Here is a 25,375-nt window from a genome sequence, read left to right as displayed (position 1 = left end):
TTTCTATATACAAACTGACAAGATTGCACGATCAATTAAAAACAATATTGAACATTTAATAAAAACTCATCCTAGAAATCCAACTTTCTGCCGTGAGGTCCCCAAACTCTCTTCTTCATCCAAAATCTTCTGCAGGGCTATGTGCAATGCCTTGCCTACTCTTTTTCCCATCTGCAATGCAAAGAAAGCAAAACAAATCTGAGAGATATGCTTGTAAACAGGAAGACAAGGCTCATGGAACACTTCCTTTTGACAAATATTTTCCCTTTCATGATTAATATATACCAGCTGGCATTATAAAAATATGCTTTTAATTAAGAAAAATAATGGTGGTGGAAGTTTCATTTTAATTTGATTACATTTTGCAAAAATGTACACATAAAGGCAGTGCTCCCATTCATCACAGAAGCATTCCATGATCATTAACACCAAATCTGTGCACTGCTGGATCACCCAGGAATACAAATTAAATTCACATCAGGCACAAGCACACATTCAAATTAGCCAGCACATGCACATGCAATATGATAGCTGTCAGAGGGCGAGAGATACCTGACCAGCAAAGCAGCCTACTAATACAAAGTTCAGTAAACTCTTCTGAATGTGTTCACAATCAGCAGACTGAATTTAGACCAGCTCAACACCCTTCATGTGGCCAGAGGAGCCTAAAATGCACACCAGCTGCATCACCAAATCAGTCTGTGGGCAGATCCTTCATTATGATGTGCAATTCTGTACTGTCCAGAGACCTTAGAGAGTTAACAGAAGGTTTTCTTTACAGAAATAAAGTCCAGCAGTGGAAAACCACCAGGATTAGCTCCGATACAGCCTCTACTCTTCCCACATGCACAATTGTACTGTGGAAGCTGCAGGACAGGGAAACAGCGGGCAATGCTACAACAAAGATTTTAAGGCAGTGGTGCCTATTAGAGCTTTCCCAGGGTTTCTCTAAATGACCTGAAATACTGACTCCATACAGAGATGAAAAGAGCCCACCTGTCTCTAAAGAGCCAAAGACAGATTATATTAAACTGAGTTTATTAGCTCCTGATCTATGCAATGAAGCCTATGCCTGCCATACAGCTGACCACAAAGCTCCCTTTCACCTGATGACAACTGCCGACACTGTGGGTGCACAAACCTTAAAATAAGGTACATTTCTAATTGAAGAACCAGGTGACAGAATATGGCCCATAGTACCAAAGGAAATTTGGAAAGAGCTTTGATGCAGCAGGGTAGCTGTCAATCCTAGACAGTATGACTCATGCTAAATAAAGGGGGGCACACATAAGAATGGTTACAGCTCTGCACTGGGACAAAGATCACAGCAGCAGTCTAGAATCCTAAGGGGTGATATACTTTGCGCATTCTTCTCAAACATAGGACATCATCACTCACACCAGGTCAAAGTGAATGAATTCGAACTGTGCAGAGCTTTCGTATTGACACAACACACAACACTCTTGCCATTTTATTCCTGCTTGCCTCTCTTATGGATCAGATCATAAACTCAGTAAAAAAAGCCTAATGCTGGCAGCTTCCCAAAACTTTCCCATGAAGCTGCCTTCCTAAGAGATATGTCCTAGGAACATCTGTTCTCTACCAGGCAGAGAAAGCTGAACACACTCTGACCTGCAGCTAAATCATTAGGGAATGGAGGTGTCAAGCAAGGGTTATGCAGCTCCTCCACTGGACATTCCCAGGCCTTTTTATTTTTCTTGGTATCCTAATCAGGCTGCTGAGTTTGAGGCAGGGCCAAACAAATAATCTCTGACCTCCCAGAAAACATGTTGGTTTCTTCTCATCAGCTTTATCCCTCACTCCTTCAAACTGCTCACCACCCAGCAGGGAAGATTTCTTCCAAAGCAAGTGAGAGACACCACAACTCACTGGGTGATCAGCTTAAGCTTTTAACTCCTTCCACCAACAAGTAGGGCCAAGTTCACTAAAGCTCTTAAGCAGAGTAGGACGTGAAGATTTCCCATGGTTACATTCCATATGCATCTCTGACTAGTATTTAAATAAGCTTTATATAATCCCAACCACAGCCTTTGGGGGTAGGCTATACAATGGAACTGCAGAAGTTCATTTCCTATTTAGGGCTCACTGTAGAGTGGAATCTGTGATCAAAATAGAGGCTCCAATCAAAGCTTTCTGCAGATAATTTGCATGTGGGCCAGCTTCTACCACGAACCTGTATCTAACTTAAGCACCCATCTCTTTGTAGCAGCCCTAGACCCAAAATCTCAAGTCTTCTATGACATTTAGTTAGAACTGGACTCAAAATCCATCAAGGAAGACACATCAGATGTCCATAGGAAGTTTTGTTTCTTTATGATGCCAAGTTGGAGATACCCCCCCCGCTGCAGATCTACGCAGATGGTAAGGGGGATAAGTGACCCCTCTGGATGCAAATAAAAGCCCACCAGTACCACCAATATTAACACTCTGGATCGACATCATGCAACAGTGAAATGCCATATATACTCAGTGTGTAATTTCCACTTGAGATCAACTGTTTTCAAACCTGGCTCCAAGTCCTGCAATTCTCACTACAGCCATGCTGAAATTAGTTCTGGATCTCTAGGAAACAGAGCCAGTTTGAAGTATTTAATTTTCATTCTGACTCTAAGTTCAAAACTCAGTTCTGCCTCATGCTCAAGGCCAAACCCAGGCATGAGAATTTATACTGGAAGACAGTTTTAAGAAGAGCCTGAAAAAAGGTTTAAAATGGAATTCTTATGTGGATGTGAACAACATCCAGATACTAGTATTTCCATGGAGTAGGGGCAGATCAGAAACCCAATAAAGGAGCAAAGAAAAACAACAGTAAAATGAGAACAGTAAGCTTATCACAGAACAAATGAATTGTGATAGAAGAGAACACCATGCACTAGCAATTGGAAGTACCATCTCTACTTCTATAGGGACTTTACCATGTTAGAAGTTTTGCTCTTTCAGTCTTTAAGGGAAACAATGAGAGAGGGAACATGTTCTCTGAAAATACTCTCAAGGTTTACCAACTTAAGCTTTGCAGTCTTACAGCTGTGGGGTACTTGACTTGAAACAACCGTGAGTACCATACATTTCAGGCATCTGAAAGTTTTAGATAACTTCCATTCATATTAGATTCTGTTTCAAAGGAACTGTCTGTGAACTTCAGCAAGTTCCTTGTGCACCTAATAAAGGCACCAGGATCTCTGCTCTTAAAGTCCTTACTGCAGCTTTTCATACACTCAAGTTCCAGTTCATTCAGTAACTGCTCAAAACTCCTTACCTCCATCATTTCAAAAATACTCTCAGGATCAAGGCTACCTTTCCCCACTTTCTTCATAGAAGTGAGGGCACCTTTACTGGTCACAGAAATAAGCAGGCTGGCCAAAGAACAGGCTTCTTCCTGAAGGGTAGCATCCACCACATGCCTATATCCAATCTGTAAGTTAGTGACAAAGCAACATATTAGTTTGCAGTTGTCTAAGCTCTTTATTAAGAAGTTAAACTGTAAGTAGTAGCTCTGTGGCTATCTACAGCCTCCCATCCTAATACCATGTGACTGACTTGACAGCACAGTACTTAAAATAGCCTCTGACCCCAAATTATGCGTGCATACACAACAGAGGTGAGATAAGCATGTCGCTATTTCACACTGTTTTCCTTTCTGACCACCCTTTCATCTATATGAAACCCCAGATTCCCCTTTCCCCTCAACTCCAAGCATGGATTTTCCTTCCCGCTATGTCAAAATTACACGCCCTGAGACTCAGGTGAGCCCCCACTTCAGTGGTGGCCTTTCTACTATTTATGAAACTTGCTTAAAAGATATGTCAGACAAACTTCCAGGTAACTAAGCAAATCACTAACTCGCACTGGAAAATGCAACATCCAGCAAATCAACTGCATGAGTTGTGGGCTATATATGGAAAAGGAAAACAAAAACCTGTTTGAAAGGAAAGGACAGTATTGCACCCGTGAAAACAGAGTTCTGTCCCCAGCAACACATACTCGCTGTGTAACTCCAGGCAGATCACACAGCCTCTGTGCCTCACAACAATACCCATTTGTTTTAACATACTGAAGTATCCGCTGCTCTGGATGTTGAGCGAGGAGTAGATGAAAAATAATAAAACAACTATTCTGCATGCAAGAAGATGCATTTTAAGAATGCATCAGGTGGAAATCTGCAAGTCAGAGGTGGGAAAAAAAACTTATTTGGTAAAAGTTCTTCTTAATTAGGAGGCCAGGGATGAACAAATATATACATAGCAGACACTGACCACTTCTGTAACACAGATTTTATCTCTAGGGAAAAAATAAACGGCAGGTGAAGTTAATAGAAAATGAAGTCTCTAGGTAGAAGGTCAGAAATTTGTCAGGCTTACTTTGCTTAGTGTGACAATGCAGGGCACATCAACCACGTTAAGTCGAATACAATCATAAGGGTCATCAGACAGCTCAATCTCTTTAGAGCCTTCTTCATCCTCCAGAACACGCACTTTGGGTATTCTGTGGAAACAAAATGTGCAAAGTCATTGCCAGAACAGATAACGAATACAGGTATCATACAGTTTCAACTCCAAGAAATGCCCTTTCCTCTAAATGAGGCTAAATGTTTAGAAAAAAAATCCAGAAAGTTATTAAAGTATTAACAACTCACTCACTGAGACTAGAAAGAAAACATCGTAAGCAGGAAGATATTTAGGATAAGACCATCATATTTACATCATTCAAATCGTTAGAATCTGAACTGGTTTTTACACTAATATACAGGGACAGACTCTTTTGGAACTTGCACAATGCAATCCTGAACAATTATTTATATATCTGTCTAGACGTACAGGAGAGAAATTACGAAGACTGAATCCTTTTGTACTGTGGTTCCCAACCTTGCAGATAACAGTAAAGTTGTCAGAACTACAGCAATGCCATTGCTTGGCAAAGCTGTGACATCAGTAGCAAATACAAGTAGTAAAGCTGTTCAAGAAAGAATGACACTAAGGAGACTTGGGGTAAAGGAAAAAGATGGCATTAGTAAAATCCTTTCTCTTTAGCAAGATGGGAAGATTGGCAAGATATTCTCATTTTTTAAGAAGCCAGAAGACTCTACTGTTCTAAAGACAGATATACAAAAGCAACCACCAGGGATACAAACCCAGGCAGAAATCCAAGAAATGCTTTCTTCTCAATTGTGAGTGACAAGCTCTCTCACAAATGAGCTAGACAGGCTCCTTATCAGTGATACATATATTGTATTTGTTATAGCCATTTAATGGGAGTTTTACAGGATGATTTAATGCAGCTTTCTTAGCACAATTAACAAAGTCATTTAAAACAATTTAGTAGAAGATGGTATCTCAAGAAGCCAAGAACCTCAGTGTCTTATATACCCTCATTTATCCAGGCGCCCACTAGGATGGAGTACTGACTGACAGACTTTGCTTTACTGGCCAGTAAAACCCACACTCAGTTGAACCACACTGCTCTCACTTTTACACATTTGCACTTGAAAACATAAAATATTTCAAGACGTCCCTAGAAAGCTAACTTCACTAACCATGTGGAATGTAACCACAATCTGTTTTTATATTGGTACTTTTACAGTAGTGTTTGTGTTTTGTAACTAGACTCTGGAGGTTACATTCTTTTACACATCTTGTATCAAACCTCTTTTAAAAGAGGAGCAGATAGGGATTGATTTAGTGAACTTTTCCCCCTCCAAGGCAAAGTGATTTTTGTTGTTCCCTGGAAAAGTATTTTAGTTATTTGTGGCTAAGAGTCCGAGAGGCGAGTACTTCACAACAGCTAACCCTGCTTCAGTGAGAACTAATTCTCTACAAGAACGTTGGCCTGAGCCAAGCTAAAACTAGAACTTTCAGTAAGCAGAACAACTACGATGTGTAATTTTTCCTGAAATGAAACTCAAAATGCTTTCCAGAGTTACATAACAACTCATTGGAAATGCATCAAAGCCTGTTTTTAAGTTAACAATATTCCACTAAAAATTGATGGAATAAAGTCACAAGGTGACTAACCCTCTAGGTACACAGGACAATGGAGAACATTGGACAACAGCCTAGACAAGAAGTGTATGTGCCAGAGCAGTGCTTAAAAGAGAATGAAGATTTCAAGAAAATCTGTGAGATTATACAATTTTTAACTCCATCCTAAAATAGCTTTGAAACCAGAGCAACGTTTGGTCTGCAAGAAAAGTTGCCAGAATTAATACCTGAAAAATCCCTGCAAAGAGCTGTTTTGGCCAAGAATAGATGAGAGAGGTATAAATTACAACTATTGCAGAGGCAAAAAGATAGTTGATCAGACACAAGCATCATAGTTGCATAAAAAGGACGTACATACACAGACAAACTAGGCAAAGAGAGCGTAGCACAAAGAGCATTTCCAGAAAACTGGAGATTTCCTCTCCCTGCTTACGAAGATTTATCTTAAGAACTTGCTGTACATGTTTACTTTGCAACTTTTATTTTTCTGTTTTGATTCCTGCAACTAATCAGGGCAGAAATCTGTACAGCAGGACTTAGTCACATAACAAACAATGCTATTTTCTGTGTGCTGCAGACCCAGATTTCACAACTGCAAAACCAGTTCTACCCTTGCAAGCAGGCACCAGTTCTGCCTCTACCATGCTGCCCAGCAAAAAACCACGACATCCGCAAGGCTATTGTATTATAAACTCTGTAGCTTTTGTAATTTGCCTAGTTTCTGTTGCCTCAGTTGCAAGTAGGCACATTCCATAGGATCAAGTTTAATGCTAAGTCCTGACACAGTAGCTACTTGCACATTTTGCTGTATCTACTTTGATCATGGATAAATCCAGTCTTACGCACCTTGGAGACACAGTTAAGAAGCACGTTTGATATCTGCTATCTTTTGCACATGATCTTGATAAAGCTTTTAGAACATAATGAAGAATACAAAACTCCAATGAGTAAATGTTCCCCCTAAAACAGCCATATTGTCATTGTTCCATGCCTGAAGGGGATACGATGAGTCAGGTCAGACATACAAAGGATTTAAATCCCATAATTCTTGCGTAAAATTCTTTAAGTTACAATTTTGCATTTACTTAGCCCTAGGGACTAAGCATTTACTTAGTCCCTAGCTATTATAAAAATGGTTAGAGCAAGATTTTAAGGATGAAGCTGAGGTTTTCAAATGCCTATCTGAACATTTGAAAATTTGTAGCTTCAAAGAAAAAAACAGCAGCTTGAGCTCCCTGCTCTTGGTTCCAAGGCTGCAGTCAAGGCTGACAAAGATCCGAAAACACTTATAACAAAAACCTGGCTGTAAACAGATTATGAAAGGTAAGACTCAAACAGGGACACACATGTCAAGCGAAGTTCAGAACACTTCATCTGAAGTGATCTTCAAACTGACACCTTGTCTTGCTGGGACAATAATATTTCATGGAGAGTGGGCAGCTACTCTGAACAATCTTGTGTCAATCCAAAAAAAACTTAGTAGGTATCAAAGGAAAGGGAGAGGAGTAGTGAATGAGGACAACAGGTTTTCACTTTGAATTTGATCTCTTGACTTTCTAAGCTCATATGAGATTAGACATACTAACATTCCCTGCTCAAATCAATACACAGGGTTTTCACAGGTCAAAAATCAACAGGCTCTGCATTATGTCATACTGTACCACATTTTGATTTGATATCCAACTTCCACAAGACTGTGGATGCTTGCCCACAGATTAAAGATTATAGGAAAGATACTGTTTTCCAAAGAATAAAGCAGATCGTTAAAACAATTACACTCTCCATGTTGCCCATATTCCCAAAGCAACAGATTTTCTTTTATTTATTTATTTATATTACTTTTTATATGATTTTCTCTCTTTATTCAGAACTAGGATTCTGGATGAAATAAGAAAAAGACCTAGTTATCTTGTAAATAAAGTACGTGCCTTGGATCTGCAAAACAACTCACATGGGAGCAACTGTTTTAACTATACGACTTTTGCATCCTGGCAGCTCACACACAGATACATAGGCATTTTTTCCTTTAGTGTACTGTTGACGCTTTTGTGAGCTGTTCATTTGTGACAATATTTCTTAATGCTACAAAAACAATCTACTGTTAAAAGTTACTGTTGAGAACTTCATTAACATGGGAAAATTCTCAGCAATATATACAAGTTGTAGTCTTAGATGGATTCTTCCCTTATTCCCTTTTGAAGTGTTTATATCCTCATATACTGCCTGTCTTCAAAAGCATATTTTCCTTTTCTTCTTGCACGTACTTTTCCAGCTCTAGGACTGTGTGCTGATTCCCTGATGAATAAGCCAGAACTATGCCAGTGACTTTAGCAGATCTCTAATTTACAGCTGAAGAACAATTTGAGATCCACTTTCAAAACATTTATGCCTGTAAGAGTCTAACTTTTGCATCTCCTCCAGCTACTTTTGCTACATAAGTTTTTTAGCAAAGCCATTCACTAGTTTCTTTCTCAAGGGTGCTAGAAAACTCTGTATTCCCTTTTATCAACAGATCAAGAAGATTAAAACATTAGAAAAAATATTATTGAATGTTACCATTAAAACACACATAGAGCACTTGCATCATTCATTCTACTAGATTTTGTTCTTCCATTCTTTGAATTAAAATGCATGGGGCAAAGTTCTTTTAAAGACACATCATTTCCCCCTCCCCACAGTCTCTCACCACCATTTTTTCCTCTTAGTTTTAAAAAGAACCCTAGACTAACAGTTAATAAGGAAGAACATCAGAAGAGGGAAAACAGGGGTAGTTACAAATCAGTGGTCACATTGACAGAGAGCTTCTTATTCAGGAGCATCACATATCAGTAAATACGTCTTATTTTAAACCCACAAGGCATCAACACAAGGGCCTCCAACTACTTGCAACAAAACCATATGGTCAAGACAATTTTTTCTGGATCTGGCTACGAAACAAAATTTATATTGTGAGCCTGATTGTGCATATAATGCAATATGACACTTGATTATTAGAAACCGAATTGAAGTCATTAGTGCATGTTACTTGCATGCAAACGGACTGCCTTGTATCTGAATGCAAGTTGCCTTGGGTATTTCTTATTTAAATAATTAAGTATTAAAAATGCTTAGCTCACAGAGAGTACTTCTCTTTCACTTCCCATGCCGCTTCCACTCACATGAAATGAGATCTGTGCTTTACCTTGTGTTAAAGAGAGCTGCCTTCACTGCGATAGAGATTGCATCGAAGAGGTTCCCACCACATTCCAATAACTGGGGAGGAAAAAAAGAATCTCTTTAAAAGAAAATCAGGCTAGTGCCTTTAAACCAAGTCTTCATTTCACTTAAACCTACTTGAAACGGCACAAAATTAAGAACCAGAACAGGTTTTTAAAAAACAAAGTTGTCTTTAAAATCTACCTATGAAAATAAACAACAGATAGGAAATTAAGATTTCAGCTAACTGTACTGTACACTCAAAACAGAAGAGTTAACACACTTTATAATAAAGTTAATGATAGAATTTAATAGTAACAGCTGAAATGAAACCACTGTTCTTAATTTTCTTGTGCTAAGGCTCTGAACTAGACTATAACCAGAATACTTTTTATAAACTCACCACATTCATTCTTTGATGTTAAATCAACCCAATCCATTTTCTATACTTTATTTCAAAGAGAAGTCTTTTTAAAATATCAGCTGGACAAACCCAATTGGTAGAATTGTTTTCAAAGAAGCAACACAAATTGTCACCCAGAACATGGTATGAAAAGCTAGTTATACAAGGTATAGTTATGAAGGCGCATCATGATTTATTTCCTATTCCTTATGGAAAAGGAGTCATCAGCAGGTTTGTCTAGTAGCTGAAAAGGATCTAAGGAAATCCTGATGTCAAAGTCTACTTGTTGATATCACTATCCTTTGAATTAAAGTGTGTGGAGGGAGTCTAGCTTAGTTTCTTCCCATGAAGATCAGGAGAACAGCAGCACTGCACACTATATAAAAAAGCAGGGCTCCCATAACCACCAATACCTTCTATAGGCTGACAGACAACTCAAAGATGTATTTGGCCATGGTCTAGTGTTAGTTCTCTGACAAGCTCCACTCTGAGCTGCCAGTACTATTCTATGAACACACACATATCCCCAGCAAGCATTTGAAACTACTTCAGCGAGAACATATGGATGCTTCTCCACTACATCAATCTATGCTGTATGATGAGAGCAAAACAAGTTTTGCAACACTGATTGCATTGATTGTTCTTCAAAATCTATTTAAGAATGAGATAAACTCCCGCACTGGGAACGAATCATAAATCAGATATTCTGGAAAGACAGTTTATTTTTATGAAGACAGACTGAATTGTGTAAAAAGAATGACAAAAAGTTGGGATAGAAAGCTAAATACAAAGGTGATCAAATTATTTCTTTGCAAACAGCTGCTGGATACAGAGAGGTTAAATTGCCATTTTCAGTCATTATTGGATTTTACTGGATAACACAATAAGCCCCACAATATCTTTGTTACTAAAACACAATAATGGGATGTGCCTGTACTGTTGCTACGCTTATGTTCAGGCTGCTGTTCTAAAGCCTTATCTGTATTACAGTGGCGCCTACAGGCTAGGAACACAGCCTGTATCAAGCATGGTACAACAATTCCTCCAAAAAGAAATGAACACTCTCTTCTCAGCTGAAGCACCTTGTACTGAAATCCCCCTCTTTTTTTCTTTTTTTTTTTTTTTTAAAGGAATAAGAAAATCTGCACAACTGTGAGTTGTGAGAAGCAAAGGAGTCTTTAGAAAGAACTGCTTTTAATTCACTGATACACAAATGAAAAAGTTATTGGGGGTGGAAAAAAAGAGGAAACATTGTAGACCTTGCTTTTTTCAATGACGTTTTTCCTCCAAAAGGACAGATTTCTAGTGGTGGTTTTTTTTTCCTCCAAACTGGGGGGAAATAGAAAAGATGAGGACATCCTCTGAGGGATGCTCAGTAGTGAATTGCTAAAATTTCAACAGAACCTAATGCACCCCCCCAACACACAATGTATTGTGATTGGGTAGGGAATGAAAAGAGATTGCACACTTTGATTCTCCTTGCTCAGCACTACAGGGGCAAATTATGTGGAGAACGCTCTGCATGTATCAAAAACACCCTCAAAAATGCCTAATAGCTTATTTCTGACATCAATGACTTAGAAGGGGAAAGAAATTGAGGGAAAGACAGAGATGGTGAGAACAGGCTTATAATTTTGCAGTACCACGTATCTCCACATTCATGAGCTACTCTTTGGAAGTGGAAGGCCTTCTATTATTAAGAAAGAATCCATGTATTTTGAAAGTTCGAGATATGTATTCTTGACCTTTGACACATATCTGTAAGTGTGCATATGTCTGCATCTTTGTAGTGTGTATAGTTTAAGTTATTTTCTTTCCAGTCTGACTGTACACAATTATAGCACCTCCCAAGTACACCAACCACTAGAAAAATATTTGAGAGATGTTTTTAATCAATAAGCTGCATGACTATGCAAAATATACTATCTTCTCTTTTGAGGTTGCATATCTCAAATTTTGTTTACACATAGGAGCTGAATATAGATGCTTCGATCAAAGTGCGCACGGCTAAATTACATAGCAATGCAGTATCTCCGGGTTCATAACATCCTTTCTGGGTTTTTGTCTTTTCGAATGAGAGACTTGAAACAAGTACCTTCCCACCTGACCACAATGTAGCTTCAGGCTTACGACAGATTTAGGCTTATTTTCCCTCCAACTTAACTATGAACACAAACACCAATGTGAACAATTTCCAGGAATTCTGAAGGAAAACATCATCCAAAGGACTCTCAATAAGCATTGTTATTATATTTAGAATCTGCCTGCCTCAACTGATGAATGATATGACTTGTAGTACCTTACATTAGCAAAAGCATCATGCTTCCACCATGTACTATTAAAAAAGGATTCTATAGGAATGATTCAGCAAGAGTGGCTTCAGGAAAATCTGTAGGTATCAAGCACCAACATCAACTATAAACTATCACATGTGATATACATGTCTTCTATTTAGAAAAGGAAATAGCACAAATACCTCAAAAATGTGAAAATACAGAGGTCTGGGGTGGAAAAAAAAAGAGGGGGGGAACAGAATAAGAGACAAATGTTAACAGCATCTTGTTCTAACTATACCAGCAGCTCTTCAATGGCTCACACACAAAATCCCTGCAGAATATGACATTAAAAAGACTCATCAAGTTTAGAGCCCTAATTATAAACCTACAACAGATTCTTTATTGGTACTGTAAACAAAGCTAAATGTAAAATTCGTAACATAACATAGATCTTGACGTTCATAATTCTGATACAACTAGTAGCATAAAAATACCAAAGCTGTTTTTCTCTGTAGCTGTGGGCAATCAACAAATTTGTCCAGGAAGAATCAAATAATGACCAGTTATACCTCATACAAAAGCTATATGGAACTACTTCTGCAGCAGTCAGCTTTATGAAAGTCTTTGCTTACGCAGTGTTTATGAAATGTTAAGCAGTACATAAGCATAACATTTAATATTCTGTACCTCTGCTTGTAATTACCTACTAACTAAAGGCCCCGGTGTGATTTCTCAGTACTAACACTTTGTTCTCTATTAAACTATGACAAGCTCCATTGAGCTGGTGACTAGGACTGTTAAAGCACTCAGCAGTGGTATATATTTGATCATTCTGTATGCAGACTAAGTCACGGTATGTGCCATATCTACTATAATTAGGCTAATGCTACTGCTTTTTAAACACCTAATGGACTAATTTTCACATTTATTTAGGTCTTAGTCTGAATGTTCCTGTTTTGTTTAACAAAACGCTGTATTTGTGGGTTTTTTAGCAATACAGCTTAACATTTTGCAAATCATTTCATAGACATTAATGGATTCCTGTGAGTAAGATCCCTCAACATATTTTCAGTTACAAATTTGACAAATAGAAACTTAACTTTGGACCAGTAAGAATTGGAAATAATGCTCAGGAGAGTCTGATTTGCAGACTTCTATTAAAATCCCATGACAGAGTGCTTTAAATACAGCATAGTTTGGAAATCGAGCTGCTGTTTGCACAAAATTTTTATGCATAAAATTCAGTTTCCATTTTTTAATGGGAACAAATATTCAATTTCTCTTCTACACTCAATACATGTATACAACTTGCATCAAAAAGTGCGTAGGCCAAACATAACTTTTGCCAGAAAAGTTTCCATTTTACTTTACTGAATTAATACTGATAATAATGCAAAGAGGTAGACAGGATGGACAGTTATGTTAGGGCTAACATACACCCATGCTAACTTACATTCATTAGAATGATACATTTGCTGTTATATCTAGCTTGGAAAAACGTTTAGCCTTCTTTAGTGGCAATTTCCTTGTCAGTATAAGGTCACTGATTTTTATCTGAGACAGATTTGGAGTATTCAGTGTTTTATTAGCTCTGCAGTGGAGCAGCGGCATCAAGAAGAGTAGAAAAAGAGCAAGCTGGAAGTAGTGATTAACTATTATAGATAGATTCACAAGAAAATGGCCATCCATGCTGTGAAGCATTATATCACATTATGAGAAGCTTTTTTTATATGAAAATACATATGGTTATGCTAAGTCAGCGCCTTGAAAAACCTCCTTGAATCTTAGTTTTCATTTTCTTACTTACCAATACATCAACATAGACAACCCAGCAGTGCTCTCTGGGATTAATACAAAGTGATTTCAGGTCTACACTGCTCTCGCTGCTAAATACTCTGTAGAGGGTATTTGCTATCTCTGTGCCAAGTTCTTCTCCTCCCCGGCCTTCAAATTCAGGAGTAGCATTTGCAGAACTAGATAAAGAAAAAAAAAACAAAACTTTCACTTCTGAAGCAGCCAAGACCCAAAGAACATTTCTTAAATATAAAATATTAGAAATATCTAAGGATTTATTTGTACAAGAATAAGCATCCTATCTGTTAAGAAATTATTTCCATTTTGCATAAGAAAATGTCTTGATGCAGATAATATACCTACATTTTGCTACAAACTCTGATACTAATTAAGTTCCACTACTATCTTCAGTTCCCAAGTTACAACATTAAAGTTGGTCAATTCTCTCAGGGATTATTTCTTAAGCATTCTCATCTTCTATCATCTCAATCCTTTCAAAAATAAAAAATTGAGAGAAATCTGTACTAAGTTCAGAGCAGCTAACAAGACAGTCTGTTAGAGTTGAATGTTAAATTAATAAGATAAGAGAGTGGCTAAGAAGAGAAAGATGTGATGATATGACAAGTAGAATATGCATTTTTTTTGAAGTGACATGACTGCCTGACCTTAATTGGTAATTTCTTTACTGAGTGTACTGTCTGCTATCAAGCCACTTACAGACAGCAGCTCATTATTTTCAGCAACTGCATCTTATGGAGAGCAGCAACTAAAGAACATTTTTTCCAGAAGGGATCTGACAAAAGTGCGTGGTCTTCACTTCCCTGATTCCAACATAACAAACTTTGTTTATGAGCAGTCATGCAAGAAAGTCCTTGGGTGCTGAGGCCTTGTACACAGCTAAGAACAAAATTCTAACAATAAAAGAAAACAGGCATACAAAAAAAAACCCCACAAACCACAAAAAACCAACCAAGCAAAAAAACCCCCACCTCCAAGTCACAATGAAATAGAGCAGAAAGGTCCAGAGATGCATATACAGCAAAATAAAAAATACTCTGAACCCAACCTCTGGTTTATAGGGAGGGCAAGAGGATTCTCAAGAGTGGACCTGTGGCAAAGATTGCAGATCTTGTTTTTAAATAAACTAGTTAGACCTCCCTCAAATTAATTTATCATTACAGAACATAGGAAAGGAGCTAGTTCCACAGAAGTAGCTTGATATGTTCAAAATCTGTAACAGCAAAGCCTTGTATTCTCCTGGCCAATTTCTCATGTATGTTTTGTATTTATACGATGATACAAACTCTTAGCCCTTCCAACAGGAACACCACAGGAATGCAAACATACAGCAGAAAACAAAGTCTTGGAATATAATCTCTTCACTTTTAAAAAAAACAACTAAAGATCCACATTATCTAGGTATGACTTAAACCATCAAGTGAGCTGTATCAACAAGACTGCAGCGCCTATAAGGGAAATCCTTACCTCACAGTAATTCTCCCAACTTGTTCTTTTGCAGAACTGATGAAAACTCAGAATGCCAGGAAGAGCTACTGAATTTTATAGAAGCTATTTGCTGCTTCTATAACCAGACAGCACTACACATGCTTAAAAAAATAAATAAATTACTGCCAATCAAGCACTGACCTATGTTTCCAAGCTACACTTGCCACGTGAGTAAGTGCTGCAAGTATCACATAGTATTATTTGCAGTTACGTTAATATTGGACAATAATTTTGTAAGATAGGACCATATCTAAGTATAACTTAGTTTTGGAAATATGCCAAGTCAGGCCCTTGGGTTGTATTAAACAAGCACTTATCCATGGAAGCGGCTTTTATGCAAGTTAACTAGATCATTCTGTTTAAACCATCCTGTTTAAAGTATGGTTATGCAAGCATTATGATTTCTATGATAAAGTTGAAAAGAATTATACAAACCTCAGTCTATACCTCATTATTATGTCTAAACATGAAGTTTTATCAAATGTTGTAGTTTTTAATTATAAATGGATGCTGTCTTTGACAGCGAGTAAGAAGAACGTGAGACTCAATTGGAATATTATTGCAAGTTTCACTGCATCTTAATTCCATTATTATTTTAACACTTCAATTCCTTGCAATCAAAGTGAAATGAAAAAAACAATGTTAGCAGGTTACTATTATAATAACTATATGGTAAATACTGCCATCCAATGCTCACAGACTTGCAGTAATTTACATTGGGTAAAATTCGAAAAAGGGTCGTCTAGCACACTTACAAAAGAAAATGCCAAAAAGTTTGTTTTACGGAGCACAGAAGAACTCAGTAGTGGCCAAGTGGAGCACAGAATTTCTACTTCTGAACAGAATGTAATTTTAAAGACTTTCAAAACCATTTCAGTGTCACATCGCGTAACAATGAAGACTCCTAAAGCACAGTGAGGCTTCTACCACAGATCTCTACTTTCAAAACCCTTGATGTTAGCAGTCAAAACCTTTCCTCACAGTAGTTAAGTACTTCCCATCCATTGCTCAGGCCATTAATATACTATAATCGACAATGTAAGTAATTATAACAGAGATAAAACAGTTAATTAAACAAAAGCTTACAGCTATTTTGCTGGTATACAAGAGCTTCATTACACAGAGGATATTCTTCACTTAAAGCCGTAATTACTTCAAGCAACCAATATTAGCTTTCTATTCTTGCACCAAAAGAAGCATACAATCATTTAAAACCAGGCGGCACATTCACTGTTTCAGAACCAGCAGTAAGTTAACCACCTCACCAATATTTTACCCGTCCAGAAAGCAGCCAGAAGACATCACGTTTATGACACATAAACAGCCCTGAATTTAGGTCCAGGTGCTGTCTAACTGTGTTAATATGATTATGATGATATTCAAGCTCATGACCCTACAAAGAATTGGGCTAACAAGGGTTGGGATTTAGTCTAGTCAAACTGGTAACTCTACCAACATGGATTTACTGATTCAGGTCTTTGCCTGGTCAGGCACTGTCACTACACTTCCCATCTGAAAGGAACATCCGCTTACAGAGTTTGAAACAGTTTTCACTCAAGCATTAGATGGAATTTCTCTCTGAAAACGAAGCTAAATCCACTATAGAGCATCTTTAATGGAAAAAGTATTGTAAAAAATGGTAAAGACATTTCATTCTTTCAAAACTCATTACTTTGCCTCTTGCCTCTGCAAAGAGTAGTTGCCATGATAATAGGTTTATGGTAGGGGCAAGAAGGGGAGGAAAGGTTCCTTTTCTGCAGCCACTATTCAAGTGATATCTTTAGTGACTGCACTGAAATTTGTTTTAAATTAACATTTTCCCCACAAAATCCAATAGTACAGTATCTGAGGATCGCCTAAAAGCATGCTGATGTGGTTGTTCTGCAATACTGTCATCTCTTACGATTTGGAGAACTGCTTTCCATCTATAATATTTAAGATCATATCTGATCCAGTCTTCCATGCAGGCACCACTGAAACAGGCCCACTCTTCCAGCTGGAACAAAAACATGTCTGAACTTCAAAGTGGAGGAACAGATGGCTAGACTTGGACAAATATATTCCTTGCTTCCCTAATTCCACAAAAAAAATTCAGGAATTCACATTTGTCTGCTTTTTTTAATTTCTTACACTTTGAAAATTATAAATCTTTGCTTCAGCCAAAAAAACAAAACCAAAACCAAAAAAACCCTAACAATTCAGTATTAGAACAGCCCCAAAACTCAAACATGAGAAAAGTGGACACAGCAGTGTTTCAACTTCAACGACCAGGATTACTATCTTCTCCAGTGCTGATGGGCAGTACGGATATGGACTTATTCTATGATAATTAATTTCTAGTATCACAAATCAGTGCCCCAAAAATCATCTCTTCCAGAGACTAGCATTAAAGTCTGTCTCAAAGTGCTTCTCAGATTTCAGGATAAGGACTCAGAGCAGAATAAAGAGAAACGGAGTTTTGGGGCAGAGAATTATATACATGATCCAGCAAGCGATTATTTTCAGCAGTACCAGAAACCATAGCTAACACTGCAGGCTGAGTTTTTATTATTAGTTTCAACAATATAAAAGCGAAGTAGAACACACAGGAACTTCACCACAAGATCCAGTGGATCAAACTATGCTCAGTTACTACCACCCAGTGGCAGCCCGGAAAAGCATCAGAGTACTGAGAGCATCTCATTTCCTTTTACAGAGAACAAGCTGCTCCCACTTCACATTTTGTCTTTTGGATCTTTCTGGAAGCTAGAGGTCACCTTTCACTGACAGCACAAGCATGTGAGAAGTGACTACCCTTCTCAAAAATTTAGGCTTTTGGTCTGTGTTGCCACAGAAAGTAAGGATTACCTATTTCCAGAACTGACAAGATCCCACTTGCACAATATTGCTGCACATCTCCCTCCCATCTTCTTATGAAACAGAGATTAACAGTTAGAAAATACAACCTAACATTAATCTAATGAGTTAAAGTTTTTCTAACATTTATTTACATATGAAAGAAGTGTCACAGAATTGCAACATCCCCACAGACCACTTCTTTCAGTAAGGAAATGTCCCTGCTGTCATTGGACTTTCTTTACATAGAAATCACCAGAACAAAGCGGGTACTATTTAGGATATTTTATACACAAGTTTTATAAAGTAGTCACGCTCAGATCCCCTCTAACAGCAGGGCCACATTTGAGAAGACCATCTTCCTGTCTGATATTTTTTGAACAGTAATCGTATACAAATCATTAATTCATAGGTGAGTCCTTCCCTATACAAACCATAAGTTTCCACAGTTAACTAGTACATTGTGATGTATAGAGGCAGTCTTAGAAAAGGCTGCATAATGTGAGAGAGTTACAAACGTTAAGGCAGATACAGCCACTTAGGTCAGAAAGATTATCAGATATACACTTAGTAGCTGTCATACCATAGTTTTACTAACGGCATATTGGTTTAACGTCAGAGTAGCAACATTTTTTGTTGTTAATAAAAATAAAACAAAAGGTCACATGCAAAACAGCTAACTTGACAATGCCAAGGCTTTTATGAGAGGTTTCCAAAGCCCGTCACGTTTTTTATAAATAACAGTTTTAGGAAGTCTGCAAGATATGGATACTGTAGTTTCAGACAGCAGACAGTCTGGAATAACATTGAGATGTCACTATGCTAACTCAGATCAACCTGAAAACAAGAGCTCTCCGTTTTCTTCTAGCTTCCTTCATACATCAAGCGCTACGAAGACCATAAGGATAAGCAACAGTCCATGTGTAGCAGGAAGCCAGGAATATGATTAAAAACAAATACCATTTTAGTTAATGAAATACTGATTCAACGATAAATATGATAACTAAACTTTCTAATTAACTTTTGCACCTGAAGTTTACAGTGAGGATTTGTTTTTAAACAAACGGTTTTGTACAAAACAAACTTCAAACTTTTTCCACTGCTTTCAAAGACAAAGTAAGCAAAATCCTTTAAGTACAGTTAAAGTACAATCTGCATCAGACAACTCTTTTCTTCTGGAATACTTCATTTTTGAAAGAGATTTTTTACTATTCTATAATTGTAAAAAAGATATGTGACATTGTAGTTATGAAGTCATGTTAAACGCATGTGCAATTGAACTATTAGTCTTTTCCAGCTGCAGTGATGCTATGCAATTTGGGATTTTTTTTTTAACCTGATTTCATTCTTTAACTCCTATTTTTTTTGCCTATTTCTGCAGAACCAGCAGAAAGTTTCTGAACATTCACCACTATTGAAACAGTAGAATAACTTGTTTCTATTACTCAGACCCTTACGGGGGGTTAGTGGAATGAAGGTATAAACTTCAGAAGAATGGTAAGATCTGATTAGTCATTTATTCCAAATATTAGATCTATTTCCTTCTCTTCTAGTATACTAACCAGTCAACAAAGAATTCCAGGTAACCTTCATCTGGTTTCTCCAATTTTGGTGTCCCCATTTCAGCTTTTACACCTACCAAGATATCAGTGTGTCCCTGTTAAAACAAAAACATATCACACAACTAGAATTATATTCACAAAACTACTTGTTTAATTTAAGTGTCTATGGTAAGCTGACATTTCTACCTTTCAGTTATCTGCACCCATCATTCTGTCAGAGTGAATTTAAAATCGCTTTTTTTTTTTTAAAAAAGGAAAGGCTTTAGAAGAACCTTAAGCCTAAGAAGTTTCTTCAGATAATCACTATACATATCAGCTTTCTCTAGGTTAAAAAGACACTCTTCATATCCATGACTTTTTCTATCATTTTGGTTCTGGAAACAGCTGTATCTGCAGAACCTTTATAATATTGCACAGTATATTTATCTTCTTCACAGTCAACACATGCCAGAAGTAGTTTTGCTTCACTCTAAAGCAACAGAATTATTTTTTCCAGTGATTAGGCACAACAGCAATTTCATTTTTACAAGATTAAATGGTAGATTAGTTCAGATTGAAGGCTTTTCAGGTACTTCATCTTAAATAGCTCAAGTAGGTTAAGCCAACCTGAATGAATTATATATCCTGTCATTATTTCCTTAATCCATAGTTTCAGTTAGTGCTATATATACACACATCTTATTACACACACACACAAACGTATCTACAAATAGTCTCGGCTTATCTTAAAACTAGTCACATAAACCAGAAGCCTCATGAGCAAGGTACGTGATCCCTAAGAAATTTACCAACCAGCTTTACTCTTGCAGATCCACTTGTGTTTGATACAACATCAGTTTCTACTTCCGCACATCTGTAGTCTTCACAGCCACGACCATCTACGCGAAGGTCCTCCTAAGAACAACCATCAATATATTGTGCTTAAGGGAATCAGTAATGAAAAGTAAAAAAAGAATCCATGATTTTAAATTTTCCTTTTCCTATGCCAAACACAGCAGTAAAATTAGTGTAAAAGCAACAGCTCCCAGTTTCATCACTAACTTTCACGTAAGAGTACCACAGAACCAACTGTACTTTTCCATTCACCTCTCATTTATGTAGAGCTTGCAACAAGCTCTCTGCAGACAGACCTGAACTCCAGCACTACTTCCATCCTGTTTCAACAGAAAGTGTCAGACTACAAAAGTGTAAAGGTCTTGGCTTTAAAAGGTACTTTACCTAACACAACATGGGTCTTTCTTGGGATACTCAAGTTCTGTACTTTTATATATGTAATTAGGACCCAGCAGACAAAAATAATCCACCAGCCTTCCAAATGCTTTCATCTGTTTGTATTTCAAAAACAGATATTATGCACCCTCAGATACTGTACAGCTCATCCCCATGAAAGTAGTTTTCTTCGCAGTAAAATACAGTTTCTGTACTTTGCAGAAAATACAGTCCTTTTATCTTTGGCATTTCTCCCCACACGTCCTTCACTCTTCCTTCTCGGTCCACTCACTGTTCTTTAGCTTAGTGACAGGCTATGCCACGGCAAAAACTTGAGAAAGAGCAAGGGAAGAGGGGAAAAGAGGAAAACAAGAAATGAAAAAACAAACCCACCTCCTGTTTTCAGCCTGCCTTCTGTTCTGATGCTCTGTTCTCAGCGTGCTTGGATGAGTACTACCCCAGAGACTTCACCCCGAGACACCAGGTAATGGAAGGCTCCCTCCCTCCGCCGCAGCCTACACTGTAGCTCGTTCCCGCCCCACACCTGCTCACAGGGAGCAAGCCCGGAGGGGCGGGGAAGGGCCCTGCCCCACGCCTCACAGGGCAACGCCACCACCGGCCACAGGTACGGCCGGGCCGGGCCGAGCTGGCCCGAATGAATTCCCGCTCCCCGGCGCGGAGGCTACCGCCTCCACGCCGCCCCGGGCTAGCGGGACCTTCCGCAAGGCAACCTTCCGCCGCTACCTGGACGCCATGCACGATGTAGAGCTTCTCCGCCTCACTCAGCACCACCGACGCCATGCCTTCCCCCCGCCGGGCGACACCGCTCTTCCGTTTCCGGCGCCCGCGCGCCGCCGCCGCTACACCAGGGAGAGAGGGCAGGAGCGGGGAGGCGCGCGCCGCTCCGGCCCCGGCGCACCCTGCGCCTGCGCACTGCCCCGCTCCCGCGCGTCCGAGGCGGGAAAGCGCCCGGGTCGCCATCACTGCCGTTCCCCGCGCCGAGCGGCGACCTGGCGTCGGGGTCTCCCCCTTCTTCAAGGCAAAGTGGGGTGTGCAGCCGTTAAACTCCCCACAGAAGGCTTTCCCAGGGAGTAGGCGCAGCGCTCTGGACGTGGCACCCGCTGAGCACCCCGCGTCCCGAAAAACGCCCCCCTTAAGAAGCTAACGCTGGCGGTAAACCAGGGGGGCAGTGCCCGCTCTGCCCGTCCTGTGCCACGGTAACAGCTCCTGAAGGAGGCTGTGGAAATACCCCAGTGCTCGGGAAGGGCTCGCGTGGTGATAAACCCCGCAAGGAATATGGGGAAACGCAGAGGTTTTTACCTCAGAGAAAGGTGCGAGCGAGGTGCAGCGCACGGGGCAGGTTGGCGCAGGAGCAGGGAGGAAACGAAGCGCTCTCGTTAGGAGAGTGCTGTTGGTCCTGTGCCGGATATCCCTGGGAAAGTAGCATGGGAAATGTAATTAAAAACCCACGCTATACGTTAAAACAATAATTAAGGGGGTTTTTTTTGACAGCCTTAATTGAAAGTTTTGTAACAATGAGCAGTTAATGTTGCAAGTTGCACACTTTTTTGCACAGGTCTTGCGTGTAACTTTCAAATTATTTTAAAAGTTGCTACCTGGCTTCATGCTGATGCTTACTTGGGTGAGAATGACCCATGGCTTACAAGGATAACATGCCACATTGCCAGAGTTTCTCCAGGTGTTTCCAGCCTTCCTCTCCGAGACTCCTTGCTCAATCAAACGTACAGAGCATTTCTGGCTGTGCCTACTCGAGCAGGCGGCGCAATGCGACGAGACCAAACCGGAAGAGAGAGGTTCTGGAGGTTTTACTTGGGGTTAGCGCTGGTCTGGCCCCATTAGCGGGCTGCGCCTCCGAAAGCAGTCGGAACGAAGCAGATGGATTTCTGGGATGCATCCCATGGCATTCCTGCATCCAAAAGGAGTCAGGTTTCTGCACGCCAGGATTGTTGCGTGGGGATCACTTACCGCTTCTTAGCTGGGAGAGCCAGTGGTGGAGCCTGGCTGAGCTGGGAGCCGAGGCTTGGGTAGCTCGCCCTCCCCGCTGACCCTGAGGAGGTGAGCAGGGCCAGGCCTCCTTCCTGGGCCAAGAAGAGTGCCAGGCAAAGGCAGTGTGCCCATGCAGAAAAGGGGCCTGGTTCATGTGCTCTCCCTAAATAGCATCTGCCAATGCTGCTGTCCAGCACAGAGGGACCCTTCGTCTGACCCCATGGTGCGATTCTTGTGTCCTCGCATTCCACAGTGTGAGCCAAACCATGGTAAGGAGAAATTAGAAACTCCCTTGTAAAAGTGAATTCCTGATCTGAAATAAAGCATTAATGCATGTGCACCCTGTGATTCCCACTGAGAGGATGGGGAGATGATGTTCTGGCTCCCAGTCCTGCCCGTCTCATGGCTTAGCCCACAGCAGTTAACAGTTCCAACTGTGAGGAAAGAGTGATTTTTTTTTTTCTTTTTTTCCCCCCCTCTGCCATCCTAGCCTGGAGTCTACCTAATGCCAGTCAAATTCTTGCATAGTCCAGAGGCTCAGCTAGCAAATCTTGTTTACATGCAAACAGCAGTTTCCCAAAGGCTGAGGTAGCCCAGGTCTGGCTTGTTTTTCCCCCGGGGTGGCAGAAGGCATCCCCTGGCTCTTCCTAGTGCATTCAAATTTCCTTCTCCAACGCAAGGCAACAGTGAAGGTTATCAGACAAAAAGAATGCCAGTTGTTTTTTGTTTGGTTTCTTTTTTTAACAAGGGCAAAGCAATGTCTTTTCCTCTAATCTTATTATGGTAAATGGATGACATGCTTTGGCTGAAATAAAGCCAGCCTGAGGGAGCCACCTGGAATGTAAAAATTCACACCCCGTCATTAATGCCTGGCGAGGCAGTGAGCGCTGGAAGCAGCGCCTCGAACCGGAGAGCGTCAAGCAAACTTAACAACTGCTCTGCCCGCGAACAAGCAGGTGCCTGGACCTGATTCCACCTGCAGCCGTGCGCTCCGTCCTCCTGGATGCCGTAGGATTTTGGATACCCGCAAACCAAAACCACCCGAACTCGTCTGGGGCCCAGAGGCGCTCAGCGAAGCCCATCTGTTCCTCGTGTAAAAAAAAAAAAAAAAAAAAAAGGTTATTTTCCCCTCACAAAACCCGCATTTCCCCCCCCCCGCACGCCTGAGAGGTAAATGCGCACTAGGCACAGCTCACCCCGGCGCCTGGGCCCAGCCCCGCCGGGCGCGGCGCCGGTGCCCGCCCGTGGGCCGGGGAGCCCCCCGCGCCGCGGCGGGGCGGGGAGGGGACGGGAAGGGCAGGGGTGCGCGCTGCCTCCCGCCGCCGCCGCTCACTTCCTGGTTCCTCCCGGCGGCCGCCCCACCTCCTCGCCGAGCCAGCGTAAGGGGCGGCGGGAGAGAGAGGGAGGAGAGCGGGGGGGGGCCGTGCCGCTGCCGCGCGCGGGCTCCCCGGTGCGGCGGGGCGGATGGGACGCGGCGCCGCGCGGGGCAGCGTTGGCCGGCGGGGCGCGGCGCGGCGCTGCGTGGCGGCGTGCGCTCGCGCGCGCGGCGTGGGGGCGGCGGGGCGCGCGCCGGACCCGCGGCGGCGGCGGCGGCGGCGGCCTGTGGGGTAGGTGGTGCGACTGACAGCGGCGGGGGGGGCGGCCCCGCCGCGCCGCGCCCGCGCGGGCAGGTGTGCGCTGGCGGAGGGGGGCGGGAGCGGGCCGCCGTCGCCCGCCTGAGGGGAGCGGCGCGGCGCGGTCATCCCGCCGCCGGGGCTGAGGCGGGGGCCGCGCCCGCCGCCTGCGCTGCGCGACCAACCGTCCCCCGGCCCTCCGCGTAGCTCCGGTGCGGTGCGGTGCGGGGGGGGTGGTGGCGCGGCCGGCCGAGGGCCGCTCGGTGTCCCGCTTCCCTCCGCCGGCGCCCCGGGCCAGGGGCTGGGCGTGCAGGGCGGCGGGTCGCGTCCCGCAGCGGCGACTCCTGGAGCTGTTGGTATCGGTCGGAAAAGGGGAGGTGGGCTCCCGCTCGCCCCTCGCCTCCTTCTGATCCGCCGGCTTCCAGCGCTGGTCTTTACATACTGCGAGGCTAAATATGTTAAATAATGGGCTGAATACGTGATGTAGGTCTGCTCCGGGGGCCGTTCAGAGCAGCGTAACCTCCCCTCGGCAGGAAATTTCGAATCGGAGCCTCCAGCAATTTCTTCGGGGTCCTGTGGTCTGTTACTGAACTGCAGTGATGAGACGGGGTCCTGTAATCTGTTGATGAGTTGCAGCGATGAAGCGTGTCCGTCAGCGAGCGGCTGGACAGTGGAGCGGACCCTCTCGCTTCAGAGGTGGCCGTGGTCACCCGGCGTTTCACTGCAGCTGCCCGATGGGACCGTCGGGCAGTTGCGACTTCAGCATCGGGAGTAACCTGTGTTGAAACCATGGCGCTGTGCTGTGCCGGGTTTAGTTGAAATGGATGGTGAGTGACATGATAATAGGAAGTAATCTGGACTGTTGTTAAACAGCAGCTTCTAAGTATTAGTGGAGTACTTCTGGAAAGTAATTTTTAGGAAGAAGCGAGCACTCACGATGGCTCATTAGAAAACAATCTTCAAGAAAACATAGGCACGG

General features: G+C 41.4%; 2 protein-coding genes across 9 annotated transcripts in view; one reads left to right on the top strand and one right to left on the bottom strand.

Moving 5' to 3' along the window:
* Positions 1-35: 35 nt before the first annotated feature.
* EXOSC7 (exosome component 7) lies at positions 36-21,700 on the bottom strand. The gene is made up of 8 exons (XM_075143210.1): positions 21,521-21,700; positions 20,360-20,461; positions 19,568-19,662; positions 13,678-13,843; positions 9,178-9,248; positions 4,380-4,503; positions 3,278-3,433; positions 36-171 (listed from the first exon to the last, which is right to left on the bottom strand). Exons 1-8 carry the CDS (start codon positions 21,575-21,577, stop codon positions 67-69), a joined length of 876 nt encoding a protein of 291 aa, XP_074999311.1. The 5' UTR covers positions 21,578-21,700; the 3' UTR covers positions 36-66.
* Positions 21,701-24,014: 2,314 nt separating this feature from the next.
* The window catches only part of ZDHHC3 (zDHHC palmitoyltransferase 3), a 34,375-nt gene continuing 33,014 nt past the window's right edge, over positions 24,015-25,375 (top strand). For 3 of the 8 annotated variants that reach the window (XM_075143205.1, XM_075143206.1, XM_075143202.1), the window contains exon 1: positions 24,762-25,223. The gene's annotated coding sequence lies outside the window, so the exon portion shown is untranslated. Of the gene's footprint in view, positions 24,163-24,761; positions 25,224-25,375 lie in introns of those variants that run through there. The other 5 variants (XM_075143203.1, XM_075143204.1, XM_075143208.1 and 2 more) reach the window with 5 other exon arrangements.

The sequence above is a fragment of the Calonectris borealis genome, chromosome 2, assembly GCF_964195595.1.
Source record: "Calonectris borealis chromosome 2, bCalBor7.hap1.2, whole genome shotgun sequence".
Lineage (NCBI taxonomy): Eukaryota > Metazoa > Chordata > Aves > Procellariiformes > Procellariidae > Calonectris > Calonectris borealis.
The sequence above is the reverse complement of the archived record's forward strand: the minus strand, read 5'-3'. Positions and strand labels throughout refer to the sequence as shown.

Excerpts from the sequence above, each read along its gene's own strand:
- EXOSC7 (XM_075143210.1), bottom strand. The coding sequence starts at position 21,577 with ATGGCGTCGGTGGTGCTGAGTGAGGCGGAGAAGCTCTACATCGTGCAT. Across the intron at positions 13,844-19,567 it reads CTGGAATTCTTTGTTGACTG|TTCTGCAAATGCTACTCCTG; the intron begins GTTAGTATACTA and ends TTCTTTATCTAG. Across the intron at positions 3,434-4,379 it reads GCATTGTCACACTAAGCAAA|ATTGGATATAGGCATGTGGT; the intron begins GTAAGCCTGACA and ends ACTAACTTACAG.